General features: G+C 41.6%; 1 protein-coding gene across 1 annotated transcript in view; it reads left to right on the forward strand.

Annotated features, from left to right (window-relative positions):
• Positions 1-1,380, forward strand: part of LOC125449505 (SUMO-interacting motif-containing protein 1-like) — a 139,596-nt gene extending 138,216 nt beyond the window's left edge. Inside the window, exon 43 of the mRNA XM_059642855.1 lies at positions 1,016-1,380. Within this exon, the coding sequence (XP_059498838.1) occupies positions 1,016-1,156 (141 nt within the window). The 3' untranslated portion in view covers positions 1,157-1,380. The remainder of the gene's footprint in view (positions 1-1,015) is intronic.
• Positions 1,381-14,220: the final 12,840 nt, after the last annotated feature.

The following is a 14,220-nucleotide window of genomic DNA, read 5'->3' on the forward strand; positions in this document are numbered from 1 at the left end:
TAGAACGAATGGAAATACCTGGGTCCAATTCCTTCATGTAGAAGAAATGAAGTCTCACAACTGAACATGAGAATAAATGCTGATGGGATGAAAGGGGCAGTAACAAAACGGACACAACATTGGCTCATAGACACGGTAGTGTTTCATGACTTTCGGCTCGAAGAGAGCTACAGAGTGCAATCCTACAGAGGTTCGGATTAGAAACGCTGCTTTTTTTTTGTTCAATATTAATGGACTGGAAATGGGTTCACAGGACATCACTTCAGACTTTGCAGATGATACACAAATTGACAATATAGTAAACAGGAAACAGAAGAGTAAAGATTTTCGATGGATACAGCAGTCCAGGGAAATGGAAAGATAAAGCAAGCGAGCTGAAATACTGTGAGATGTCAATTGATTTTTGTTTAGAAAATAAACTGAGGAAAACAGCACAAAGTAAGGGGTTGATTGTAAGGAGCAAATTACTGCAGTTGCTGGAATCCCCAAGTCTTGAAAGAATTCCAACCCATTCTCCCAGTTCCTTTGCTGTGTGATATCTGTTTGGATGATGCCACCTTCCAAAACAATGCTGTTGACAAGGCTTACTTCTTCCATAATTGTGGCTTGCCACACATTTCCACTTACATTGTGGTTGATAAAGCCCTCAACTGTATCTGACCCACCGCCCGCATGTTGCCCTCCCCCCTTCCTATCACTCAGCAGCATGTTTGGGCTCCCCTTGTCCTGCCTTTTCATCCCACCACCAGCCTCTGCATTCAAAGGATTGTTCTCCACAATTTCAGACAACTCCAGCAGAATGCTACCACCAAACACATTCTCCCTTCCTCCCCTGTCTGCATTTCACAGACCATTCCCTCTGGGATACCCTAGCTCCTTCCTCATTGGCTACCAACACCACCTATGTAACCGCTGATGGTGCAGCACTTGCCCCTTCACCTCATCCCTGCTCACCATCCAAGGCCCTAAATATATATTGGAGAAACTAAACACAGACTGTGTGTTTGCTTTGCAGAGCGCATTCGGCCTGTGTACGTGTATGACCCTGACCTTCCCACAAGTGGTCATTTTAACACAATCCTGCTCGCATGCCCACATGTCTGACCTTGGAAGGCTGCAATGCTCCGGTGAATCTCAGAACAAACTGAAGGAATAACATCTCAACCTTCTGGACTTAATGGAGTTTGACACCTTCAGATTGTGAGCCACTCCCATTCCTTCTCTTTCTTTTAGCTTTACTTGTTCCATTCTCTGTCACCATCTCCGCTTCCTCCCACCCCAGATGGACTGTCTGTTCTTTCCAGTCTGGCAGTTAGACACAACATTGGAATGTGAGGAAAGCAGAACAATCACAATCTGAACTATCAACATCCTTTCTCACCCAGCATTTCACTCTCCCCCAGCATTTCACTCTCCCCCAGCATTTCACTCTCCCCCAGCATTTATTTCACTCTCCCCCAGCATTTATTTCACTGTCCCCCAGCATTTCATTTCACTGTCCCCCAGCATTTCATTTCACTCTCCCCCAGCGTTTCACTCTCCCCCAACTATAGCGTAAATGCTTCCACCCCCACACTTTATGTCAGCTCTGATGAAGAGTTAGATAGACTTGAAACATTATCTTGCTTTCTCCCCATGGACGTTGCCTGATCCACTGCAATCTGTAGCATTTTTGTTTCAGTACAGATTCCAGCATTTGCAGTAATTCACTACATTCCTTCAACGCTCGTTTCCTGTAATTCATGCACAAGGACACCCAAATCCCAGTGCAGTGAAGACCTCTAATGTTTGTCTCCGTTTAGATAATAAGATGCCTTTGTATTCCTCCACATTAACTTTCACAACCCAAATGTTGACCCATTCGCTTAATCTATCCATATCCATTTATAAATGTCTCATTTCTTCATGCACCCTATGTTTCCATCTATTTTAGTATCATCTGCAAATTTCTTTCTTAATAATGAACTCCATCAATTTGCTAAAGAAAGATTTTAGGCAAACTGGAGAAGAGCGTGGATGAGAATTTGCTCAGAATGAAGTCATTCATTACCAATGAATTGCTTTGGGAATGAAGTTCCTGTTGCTGTGGACAAAAACAATTCAGGATTTCCTACACAACCAGGTCACAACACAGCAGGTGAAGAAAGCGCTGTACCAACTGTTTCTGTTTGGTGAAGGGTAATATCTCAAGAGGGGCATTGAGAGAGAACTGGTTTATCTGTAAAATGGTGTCTCAGGGTGTTTCATGTCCACCTGAAAAAACAGACAGAACTTTGATGTCACATCTGATCTACTGAAAAGTGTACCCCAAACACAGGAACACACAAATAACAGGAGTAAGGTCCTAATGAAGTCTCCAAGCCTGCTCTGATGTTTTCAAAACAGCAATATTATCTCAGGGTAGAGTACATCCACAATGATATCATAGCAGAAACAACTTGGTATGTAAGCTCAGACTATGGATTCTGAGTATCTGAACTCCAGGTTCCCTGGTTAGTGTTATCCACATGTGGGCTCGAGGATATAGGCAGGACACTAAAACTTCTTTTGTAATAATTGTATATGACTGCTTGTTCTAAGAATTAACATAACAATCATAGTTAAATTTCTACACATTTTAAAATCTACATTTGGAAACTATTTATTTAATACAATAAAATTGAAAAAAATCCTATCCTTACAAAATAAAGGATGCACAAAAATAAAACACAAGACTATCATCCATTTATTCTTTCTCTTTATAATGTTAAACAATCTTAGCATTCCTTAAAACTTTCACTTATTCCAGCATTTGACTCTTGGCACAATACATCAGCAATTACATTAAGTTTTTCAGCAATGCCTTTGATCTTTACATGAAATGGTTGCAATAAAGACTCTATCAGAATAGTCTTGTATTCTTCATTTGAAACTTTTCAATGAAGGCCAGTGGTTTATGATTAGTGAACTCAGCATTTTATTGTTTTTTTTCTGATATAGACTTCTAAGTGTTGAAGAGTCAACAACAATCCCAAAGCCTCTTTCTCTGGGAATTTTTTTTTTCCCCTGTGACTGGTATTGCTTCTCTATTTCTGATCCTTCGTCCTGTAACAAGGCAGCGCACAGTTCCAAGTCACCAGCATTAGCTGCTATTTTGAAAAGTTTGGAAAGATCAAGGATGGCCACTTATGGTTCATTAATTCAAACTGCCTTCACCCTTTCAAAAGCCACTTTGCATTCTGCTAACCAGATCAATTTTGCTTGTTTCCTTCACAAATTTGTTAAAGCACTGCTTTCTAGCTAAAATTGCCCACAAATTTTCAGTAAACTCAAACATTCCTAAATATCCGAGATAATGGGAACTGCAGATGCTGGAGAATCCAAGATAACAAAGTGTGGAGCTGAATGAACACAGCAGACCAAGCAGCATCCCAGGAGCACATCAGGAGGAGCATCCTCTCTGATGAAGGGTCTAGGCCCGAAACGTCAGCTTTTGTGCTCCTGAGATGCTGCTTGGCCTGCTGTGTTCATCCAGCCTCACATTTTGTTATCTCTCATTCGTAAAAATCCACTGATTTCTCATTTAGTTTTAGAAACAAGTAATTCTAGTAGAGTCTTCACCTGCTGTCTAAGGCAATATCTGTGTTTCTACATGTATATGTTTGTATGTGTGTGTGTGTATGTATCTGTTTGTCTGTTTCAGTGTATGTGTATAAGTATTTGTGTGACTATACACGTATTGAATACATTTCTTTGTGTACCCTAAATTGAACACAAAATTCCAGCCCTGTTTCTAGAATGAGTTATTTACACTGAGCATAGCTGCTCTCTTCCAATTCTCTGTCTCCAATATTATATTCTGGGATTCCTTTGAGTATACATTGTGTTTATGAGTATCTGCATGTATGAGTGTCTGAGTGTGTCACTCTGTGTCTATCTGTGCGTTTCTGTCTCTCTGTTTGTGTGTCTCTGTCTATGTATGTTTCTGTCTGTGCATCTGCGAGAGTGAGTATGTGCGTCTGTAGGTACATGTGTGTGTTCATGTATATTAGTGTGTGTTGCAGTGTGTCTCTTTGCTTATGTGTGTCTGTGTCTGTTGTGTGTTAATGTATCTATGTTCGTGTGTATCTGCGTCTGTATCTTTGTGCAACGGGGTCTCTTGTTTCAGTGGGGAAGCTACTGAAATGGGATCAAACCCCTCTATCTCTGTTCCCTTGTGTTTAAGGTGATAATGTTGATGCTCATATTGATGTGTGTCTCAATGTGTATGTATGTGTATGTATGCATGTGCATGCGTGTGTGAGTTTGTCCTTTACTGCCTTTAATGGGAATCACTTTGTCCTGACCCAAGTTTGAACGAACGGATTAAAATGTGGCTACTCAAAGTCGTACTCTCTGTCCGTTCCTGTTGTGTTGTGGAGGTGCTGGTGTTGGACTGGGGTGGCCACCTGAAGAAGGAGAGAGGCTTAGAAAGCTTGTGTTTTCAAATAGACCTGTTGACTATAACCTGGTGTGTGATTTTTGACCTCGTCCCTATCATGTTTAAAGTGATACAGTGCTACCCTCTGCTGGACACATCACGCTACTGCACAAGCAGAATAATAAAATGTGAGGCTGGATGAACACAGCAGGCCAAGCAGGCAATGATGCTGCTGGGCCTGCTGTGTTCATCCAGCCTCACATTTTATTATCTTGGATTCTCCAGCATCTGCAGTTCCCATTATCTCTGCACAAGCAGAAGACAGTTTTTGGAGAAACCATCACAGTCTGTGGGTCTAAGATAACAAAGTGTGAAGCTGGATGAACACAGCAGGCCAAGCAGCATTTCAGGGGCACAAAAGCTGACGTTTTGGGCCTAGACCCTTCATCAGAAAAGGGGGATGGGGAGTGGGTTCTGAAATAAATAGGGAGAGAGGGGGAGGTGGACCGAAGATGGAGAGAAAAGAAGATAGGTGGAGAGGAGCCGTTTCAAGGCGGAAGAGATTACAAGAGAGTTGCAGTGGGAGAGAGATTCCCTGAGGTTGGTCCGGAGGGAGAAGGGTAACTTCTTCAGGTTAGGCATCCCTGGAAGAGGCTTCGCAGTGAGGTTAAAATTGTGATCAGAGATAATGGGGACTGCTGATGCTGGAGAATCCAAGATAATAAAGTGTGAAGCTGGATGAACACAGCAGGCCAAGAAGCACAAAAGTCTCTCACACTGTACGTTTGTTTCATTCTTCAAAGAATGTCTTTGGAGATTCAGAGCAGTTTTGCCCGATCCTTTGCAATGTTGTCCATGAGGTATTAGAAGAAGCAGGTGAACATGGCCAGTGCTGGTCTCATTCACCTTTGAATCCTTTCTCACTTAAACTTCTGAAAGTACATTAGAAAACATTGTAAGCTGCAGAAAGTGCAATAAAATTCACACTAAAAGTTTTGGCAAAGACCTGTAGCTCAGGTTGTGGGTGAGGTTGTTGACTTGCTCGCCGAGCTGGCTTGTTCTTGTTCAGACGTTTTGTCATCATGTTAGGTTTTCCACTCGTAATGCAATCAACAGACACATGGAAGACAGATGTGTAGCTGAATTTAATAACCTCTCTACCCCCCCCCCCCCCCCCCCCCCCACCACCACCACCACCACCACTTATCATCCATTCAGGACTCAAAGGAATCCCAGAATATAATACTGGAGACGCAGAATTGGAAGAGAACAGCTACTCTCAGTGTAAATAACTCATTCATGATACAAGGCTGGAATTTTGTGTTCGATTTAGGATACACAAAAAAACTGTGAAAATCTACAAGAATTATTCCCTGGATGAGGGATTTCAGTCAGGGCCAGAAACAGGAGATGTGGAAAATAAATGTCGGGTAAATAACCTTCAGAGAGGATTTCCCTGAAATCATCAGATTATACACAGACAATAAAGAGAAACTGACACAACTTTGATGTTACCTGGGCTGGAGAGTTTCAGTTACGAAGAAAGATTGGACAGACTGGGACTGAGCTGAGGAGATTGACGTGACTGAAATATATAAAATGATAAGGAGAAAAGATAGGACAGAAGTGTTTCCTTTGATGGAAAGATCAACGGCCAAGGGCATTGATTCAGGAGTGTAGTTCCCTTTCTGGTTCCAAAATTGCAAGACTGTGACTGTAAGCCTGTCTATTACGTACAAAGAATGAAGAGTGTGATGGAGTACTCTCCACTTGTCTGGATGGGGTGCAGCTCCAACAACACTCGAGATGTTTGACACCATCCAGGTCAAGAACACCAGGCTATTTCAGTGGAGTCTTACGTTACAAGCATTTAATTTACAGACTGTACATATTGCAGATTGTGAAAATGTTATTGTGGATGCATTATCGTGGGTTTAAAATGAAAATGTGTATTTAAGATAGACACGGTAGCGCTGTATTTTATATATATGTATATAGAATTAGGACAAAATGTGTAACTCGATAAATAACCCATATCTAGTAATAATAACATTAAAATTTAGAGGAAAAAACTGAAGTTATCTTTTCGTAATGATGGGTCACTTTTCTTAAGAGGGGAGATGTTGCGAACTCGGTGTACTTGTGGATTGGGAGGCAAGATGTTAGAACATGTTTGTAAAATGATAGGGAGGACAAAGTGCATGGTCCCTTTAAAAGATGGTGTGGTTTTTAGGTTTGAAGATTAAAAAAATGTCTGCAGGCAAAGCAGCACTTTTTACCAAGACAAAGGTTTTTGAATTTAGCCAATCAATTTAAATCAGGCCCTAGATACCAAAACCCAATTAAATTTAAATCTGATGAAGTTGCCAACCTAGGACCAATCCAGTTGTAAGAAATTGACAAATCAAGGGTATAAAAGAACAGGGCATTTGAGAGCAATCTGCCATCTGAAGAGAAACTCAATCTGTGACTGAAGACAGACGAAGCTTTGCAAGAATATCGGGAATGTAGAGCGAATTTGAAACAAGGGATTAAGAGGGCTAAGAGAGGACATGAGATATTGCTGGCAAACATGGTTAAGGAAAATCCCAAAGCCTTTTATTCATATGTAAAGAGCAAGAGGGTAACTAGAGAAAGGATTGGCCCACTTGAGGACAAAGAAGGAAAGTTATGCACTGAGTCAGAGAAAATGGGTGACGCTCTTAACGAGTACTTTGCATCGGTATTCATCAAGGAGAGGGACATGACAGATGTTGAGGTTAGGGATAGATGTTTGCTTACTCTAGGTCAAGTTGACATAAGGAAGGAGGAAGTGTTGGGTATCCTAAAAGACATTAAGGTGGACAAGTCCCCAGGTCTGGATGGGATCTATCCCAGGTCACTGAGGGAAGCGAGAGAGGAAATAGCCGGGGCCCTAACAGATATCTTTGCAGCGTCCTTAGACACGGGTGAGGTCCCAGAGGACTGGAGACTTGCTAATGTTGTCCCCTTGTTTAAGAGTGGCAGCAAGGATAATCCAGGTAATTATCGACCGGTGAGCCTGACATCAGTGGTAGGGAAGCTACTGGAGAAGATACTGAGGGATAGGATCTATTCCCATTTGGAAGAAAATGGGCTTATCAGTGATAGGCAACATGGTTTTGTGCAGGAAAGGTCATGTCTTACCAAATTAATAGAATTCTTTGAGGACGTGACAAAGTTGATTGATGAGGGAAAGGCTGTAGATGTCATATACATGGACTTCAGTAAGGCATTTGATAAGGTTCCCCATGGCAGGCTGATGGAGAAAGTGAAGTCACATGGGGTCCAGGGTATGCTAGCTAGATGGATAAAAAAACTGGCTGGGCAACAGGAGACAGAGGGTTGTAGTAGAAGGGAGTTTCTCAAATTGGAGACCTGTAACCAGTAGTGTTCCACAGGGATCTGTGCTGGGACCACTGTTGTTTGTGATATATGTAAATGATCTGGAGGAAGGTGTAGGTGGTCTGATCAGCAAGATTGCTGATGACACTAAGATTTGTGGAGTAGCTGATAGTGAAGGGGACTGTCAGAAATTACAGCAGAATATAGATAGACTGGAGAGTTGGGCAGATAAATGGCAGATGGAGTTCAATCCGGGCAAATGCGAGGTGATGCATTTTGGAAGATCAAATTCAAGGGCGAACTATACAGTAAAAGGAAAAGCCCTGGGGAAAGTTGATGAACAGAGAGATCTGGGTGTTCAGGTCCATTGTTCCCTGAAGGTGACAACGCAGGTCAATAGGGTGATCAAGAAGGCATATGGCATGCTTTCCTTCATTGGGCGGGGTATTGAGTACAAGAGTTGGCAGGTCATGTTGCAGTTGTATAGGACTTTGGTTCGGCCACATTTGGAGTACCGTGTGCAGTTCTGGTCGCCACATTACCAAAAGGATGTGGATGCTTTGGAAAGGGTGCAGAGGAGGTTCACCAGGATATTGCTTGGTATGGAGGGTGCTAGCTATGAAGAGAAGTTGAATAGATTAGGATTATTTTCATTAGAAAGATGGAGATTGAGGTCTACAAAATCATGAGGGGTACAGACAGGGTGGATAGCAAAAAGCTTTTTCCCAGAGTGGGGGACTCAAATACTAGGGGTCATGAGTTCAAAGTGAGAGGAGGAAAGTTTAAGGGAGATATGCGTGGAAAGTTCTCTACACAGAGGGTGCCTGGAATGCGTTGCCAGCAGAGGTGGTAGACACAGACACGTTAGCGTCTTTTAAGATATATTTGGACAGGAACATGGATGGGCAGGGAGCAAATGGACACAGACTGAACCTAGAAAATAGATGACTGGTTAGACAGAGGATTTTGATCGGCAGAGGCTTGGAGGGCCGAAGGGCCTGTTCCTGTGCTGTAGGTTTCTTTGTTTCATTGGCTCTCACAGCTAAGCTTTCAAAGGGAGTACCATATAAATAAATGTACTACAGGACTCTTAACTAATATTCCTAACACAAGAATTTGACATAGAAAAGTGTACCTGAATGGAAAACAGCAGAGGGCAAGGAACATTCTATAAGACTTATCCCACCTGTAACTTTGAGACACTAAGTTTTAATTTTTTTTTCATATTATTTTCATTTGTATAAGCAGGACTTGCATCTATTGGATCAGTATACTATTAAAATATTGTTTTATTTGGGAATAGTTAGTAGTTAATGGGGAATTGTTCAGTTTGTTAGTAGTTCAGTTAATGTGTTAACTGTTAGAGTTAGATAAATTGGACTTGCTGCTTTGATTGCTTTCATTTAACCACTCCTTTAATAGATTACAAGGTGAGGCAAGATTCTCTGAGTGTTTTGGTTTTATTTCGGCTACTCCTTCATAACAATTGAATGCATTAGGTTTACAATATTATTGCCCCGGTATGAAGCATTTTGCTCTTCCTGATAATCGGGACAAATTCAATTCTCTTTAGACGCTGGTGAACATGTCTGCACTTTTCTCTTTGGAGTGTGCACTCTGTGCTTCTTCAGTGCATTGTTGCAATGTTACAAAGGCAGCTGTCTTCTTAGGTTCAGCCATCAGTGTGTTCAGATTGATCAGTTGTCTATCAATGTAATAACTTATTGATCATGACTGGGGAAACCTGTGAGAAATCAGATACAACACTACTACAATATCACAGTCTTGCGTGATACTGGTTTCGATAGCATGGAGCCTTCAGTCAAGCCATTATACAGTTCTGCTGTTCAAGTGTTATCGCACAAAAAACAGATTATGTTTGTAAATGTCATTGGGCATCCAGGTGGCTGTAGTACTTTCAAGTGGGTAATGGAGTCATCACTTTAAGATGGCGAAAAGTCATGAACAAAACATGAAACAATGCATTTCTAAAACTATCTTGAAGATGGCCACTGTGGGGCTCATGTTGGGCATTCCTGAGGGTTGAAAAAACAACCTGGAAAGTCCTGCTCTGCAATTAAACTGCCAAAATGACAATCATGGTTTATGTCTCCAGCGGGTACCATACAGTCTGCACCTTAGGTGTCTTCGAATATCACTCTGACTTTATGTGGTCTCATGCTGTAAAGAAAATGTAACTCAGAGAAAACAAATGTGATGTTTCTGCACAGAATCTTTGATTTAATTTATTATTGTCACGTACCAAGATACAGTGAAATCTATTGTTTTTCACGCTATTCAGGCAGATCAAACCGTACATAGATACACACACACCCTATGTATGGTATGATCTATATAGAATAGGACAGAGTACAGAATAGTGTTACAGCTACAGACAGGGTTCAGAGAGAGATCAGAATTAAAATTTAAGAGGTCTGTTCAAAATTGTGATGACAGTGGACAAAAAGCTGTTCTTGAACCTGTTGGTACGTATATTCAAATTTTTATATCTTCTGCCTGACAGATGAGGGTGGTAGAGAGTATAACTGGGGTGGCTGGTGGGGAGGGGATTTAATTAAGTTGCTTTCCTTACCGAGGCAGAGTCAATGGACGGAAGTCTGGTTTGGGTGATGGACTGGGCTGTGTTCAGGACTCTCTGTAGTTTCTGGCGGTGTTGGGCAGAGCAGTTGCCGTAGCACACTGTGATGCATCTAGATAGGATGCTGTCTATGGTATAAGAGACATTTTAGACATACTGATTTTCCACAGCCTCCTGAGGGAGTAGAGACGCTGTTGTGCTTTCTTGGCTGTAGCGTCAATATGGGTAGACCAGAACAGAGTGTTGGCAATCATTACCTACAGAAGATTGAAGCTCTCGACCACCTCCACTTCAGCTTCATTGATACAGACAGGGGCATGCTCTCCACTTCTTTTGTTCTACTGATGTTGATGGACAGATTGTTGTCTCATAGTGCCATCTGCCCTCTGCACAATCCCCTTCCCCACCCAGCAATCCCCTTTTCCCCAGTCAGCGCACATCCGTCTCTCTCCCTCCTGTCATCCTTGCTGAGCTGTCACTTGAACCCAGTGGTGTGTGCATGTGCTTTCCCACTGGGTCTCCTGTCGACAGCGAAGGTAGATGTTTATGGGATGGACATACGCCAGGGTTAGCACGGCGACAAATCCGAGATTCAGCTGCGTATGAAAGGTCACAACAAAAAGAAAAATAAAATGACAGAGTGAATCTCCAGGAAGAAGTCCTCTCACACAGCTCTTAACAAATCATTGCCCATTACAGAATAGCTGGACAATCTGCCCATTCTACCTCTGATTGGCCCTTAAGGACCCAGCTACTGAACACAACTGTACAGCATTTCTTCCCACTGCCCCTGAATTGTTGCAATTTTTACTGCATTTTCACTCGTCATTGTTTTTCTTGTGTTTATCATATACCTGTTCAAATACTGCAATTATAACTCTCATCCCCTTCTAATTCATTCCAAATCAAAATCATTCATTCCTCGATCAGTTGTATCACCAAATCACCTCTGGGTCACTATCTGGAATTGCTGCCCTGCTTCTATTGCTATGGAAACATTGTCACCAATAGAAACTGTTTCCAGTCACTTTCCTTGCCAAAATATTCCAATTTTTCAAACACCCTGTAAAGTCTCCTCTCAAACATCTCAGTGCCAAAGAGAAGGATAGAACTTTCTTCATACAACTCTCTTTCCATATTTGTGAATACATTCAAGTGCATTGTTACTTACATATTCATTAAGTATTGTGCATTGTTACTTACATATTCATTAAGTAGTGTGCATTGTTACTTACATATTCATTAAGTATTGTGCATTGTTACTTACATATTCATTAAGTAGTGTGCATTGTTACTTACATATTCATTAAGTATCGTGCATTGTTACTTACATATTCATTAAGTATTGTGCATTGTTACTTACATATTCATTAAGTAGTGTGCATTGTTACTTACATATTCATTAAGTAGTGTGCATTGTTACTTATATATTCATTAAGTATTGTGCATTGTTACTTACATATTCATTAAGTAGTGTGCATTGTTACTTATATATTCATTAAGTATTGTGCATTGTTACTTACATATTCATTAAGTAGTGTGCATTGTTACTTATATATTCATTAAGTATTGTGCATTGTTACTTACATATTCATTAAGTAGTGTGCATTGTTACTTACATATTCATTAAGTATTGTGCATTGTTACTTACATATTCATTAAGTAGTGTGCATTGTTACTTACATATTCATTAAGTATTGTGCATTGTTACTTACATATTCATTAAGTAGTGTGCATTGTTACTTACATATTCATTAAGTAGTGTGCATTGTTACTTATATATTCATTAAGTATTGTGCATTGTTACTTACATATTCATTAAGTAGTGTGCATTGTTACTTACATATTCATTAAGTATTGTGCATTGTTACTTACATATTCATTAAGTATTGTGCATTGTTACTTACATATTCATTAAGTAGTGTGCATTGTTACTTACATATTCATTAAGTATTGTGCATTGTTACTTATATATTCATTAAGTATTGTGCATTGTTACTTACATATTCATTAAGTATTGTGCATTGTTACTTACATATTCATTAAGTATTGTGCATTGTTACTTACATATTCATTAAGTAGTGTGCATTGTTACTCGTCTGCCCAGTACAGTCCCACAGACAGGAATAAGCTAGTACAGCGAGCTTGGGTTTAAGTGGCACCTTATCAACCAGCACTTGATAAAGCAGCAATAACATTACATGCTTTAAACAGGAGAGGAGAGGTCACACTGCTGGGAGTTTTTATAGGCCTCCACAAAGTTCCAGGGATGTGGAGGAGAGGATCGGCAAAACTATTCTGGGCAGGAGTGAAAGGAACAGGGTGGTCATTATGGGAGACTTTAACTTCCTTAACATTGACTGGAAATGCTATAACTCTAGTATGTTGGATGGATCAGTTTTTGTCCAATGTGTGCAGGAGGGTTTGCTGACTCAGTATGTCGAAGGGCCGACAAGACGGGAGGCCACACTGGATCTGGTACTTGGTAATGAACAGGTGTTTGATTTAGTGGTAGGTGAGCATTTGGAGACAGTGACCATAATTCGGTTATGTTTAGTTTAGCGATGGAAAGGGATAGGAACATGCCACAGGGCAAGAGTTATAGATGGGGGAAGGGCAATTATAATGTGATTAGGCAAGACTTAGGAGGCATAGAATGAGTTAGCAAAATGCAGGGGATGGGGACAATCGAAATGTGGAGCTGGTTTAAGGAACAGATATTGTGTGTCCTTGATAGGTATGTCCCTGTCAGGCAGAGAGGAAGTGATAAGGTAAGGGAAGCGATAAGGTAAGGGAAGCATGGTTTACTAAAGAAATTGTATCTCTGTTAAGCGGAAGAGGGAGGCTTATGTGACAATGAGATGAGATGGTTAGATGAGGCGATGGAGAGTTACAGATTAGCTAGGAAGGATTTAAAGAGAGAGTTAAGAAGAGCAAGGAGGGGACATGAGCAGACATTAGCAGGTAGAATAAAGGAGAACCCTAAAACTTTCTATAGGTATGTGAGGAATAAGAGCATGACTAGGGTAAGAACAGGGCCAGCCAAAGACAGAAGTGGGAAGTTGTGCGTGGGAAGGTAAGTGAGTGATATTGAAGTACTTGCCTCGAAGCCAGCAGGTCCTTTTTGGTGCGGAGTGCTATTTAGGTAGGTGTGTTCTCAGCCCCAGGTCCTACACGGTACGGCCTCCCTCCCACCCTCCTCCTCTAACTTAATTAAGAGTCCACAGACTCACAGCAAACACACAAGGGCTGAGGGAAGTGCCTGGTGAGTAAAGTGCGAGTTTTCGGTGAAGAGGCTCAGTGAGGAGGTTACGCCACTGTTGAAGAGGGTGAAGACATGACTGCCAAGCTGATTCAGTGTGCTGCATGCATGACATGGGAGGTCAGGGACACTGATGATGTTTCTGGCTCCTATAGCTGTGTGTGTACACATTCAGCTTCTGAAGGAGGTTGTTGCAGCACTGAAGAAAGAACTAGAAGACCTCAGGCTCATCCGAGAGAATGAGAATTTTCTGGACAGGACCTTCAGCAAGGTCACTACACCGAGGATACCTGAAGAGACAAGGGGGATGTCGATGACAAAGGAAGACATGAATGAAGTACAAGAGACCCCAGGGAAAGCACCTATTGTAAACAGGCTGACTGTCTTGGAAACTGCCGAGACAGACGACACTGCCAGACCGAGAGGTGGACAGGTCTGCGAGTCAAAAATTGCTGTAGAGGCAGAGCTGAGAAGTCAGACATCACGGAGAGCTGTGGTAATAGGGGACTCCATTGTGAGAGGGACTGACAGGGGTTTCTGCGGCAACAGGTGAGATTTGAGGATGGTGTGTTGCCTTCCTGGTTCCAGGATCCAGGA

Source organism: Stegostoma tigrinum, chromosome 46 (genome assembly GCF_030684315.1).
Source record: "Stegostoma tigrinum isolate sSteTig4 chromosome 46, sSteTig4.hap1, whole genome shotgun sequence".
NCBI lineage: Eukaryota > Metazoa > Chordata > Chondrichthyes > Orectolobiformes > Stegostomatidae > Stegostoma > Stegostoma tigrinum.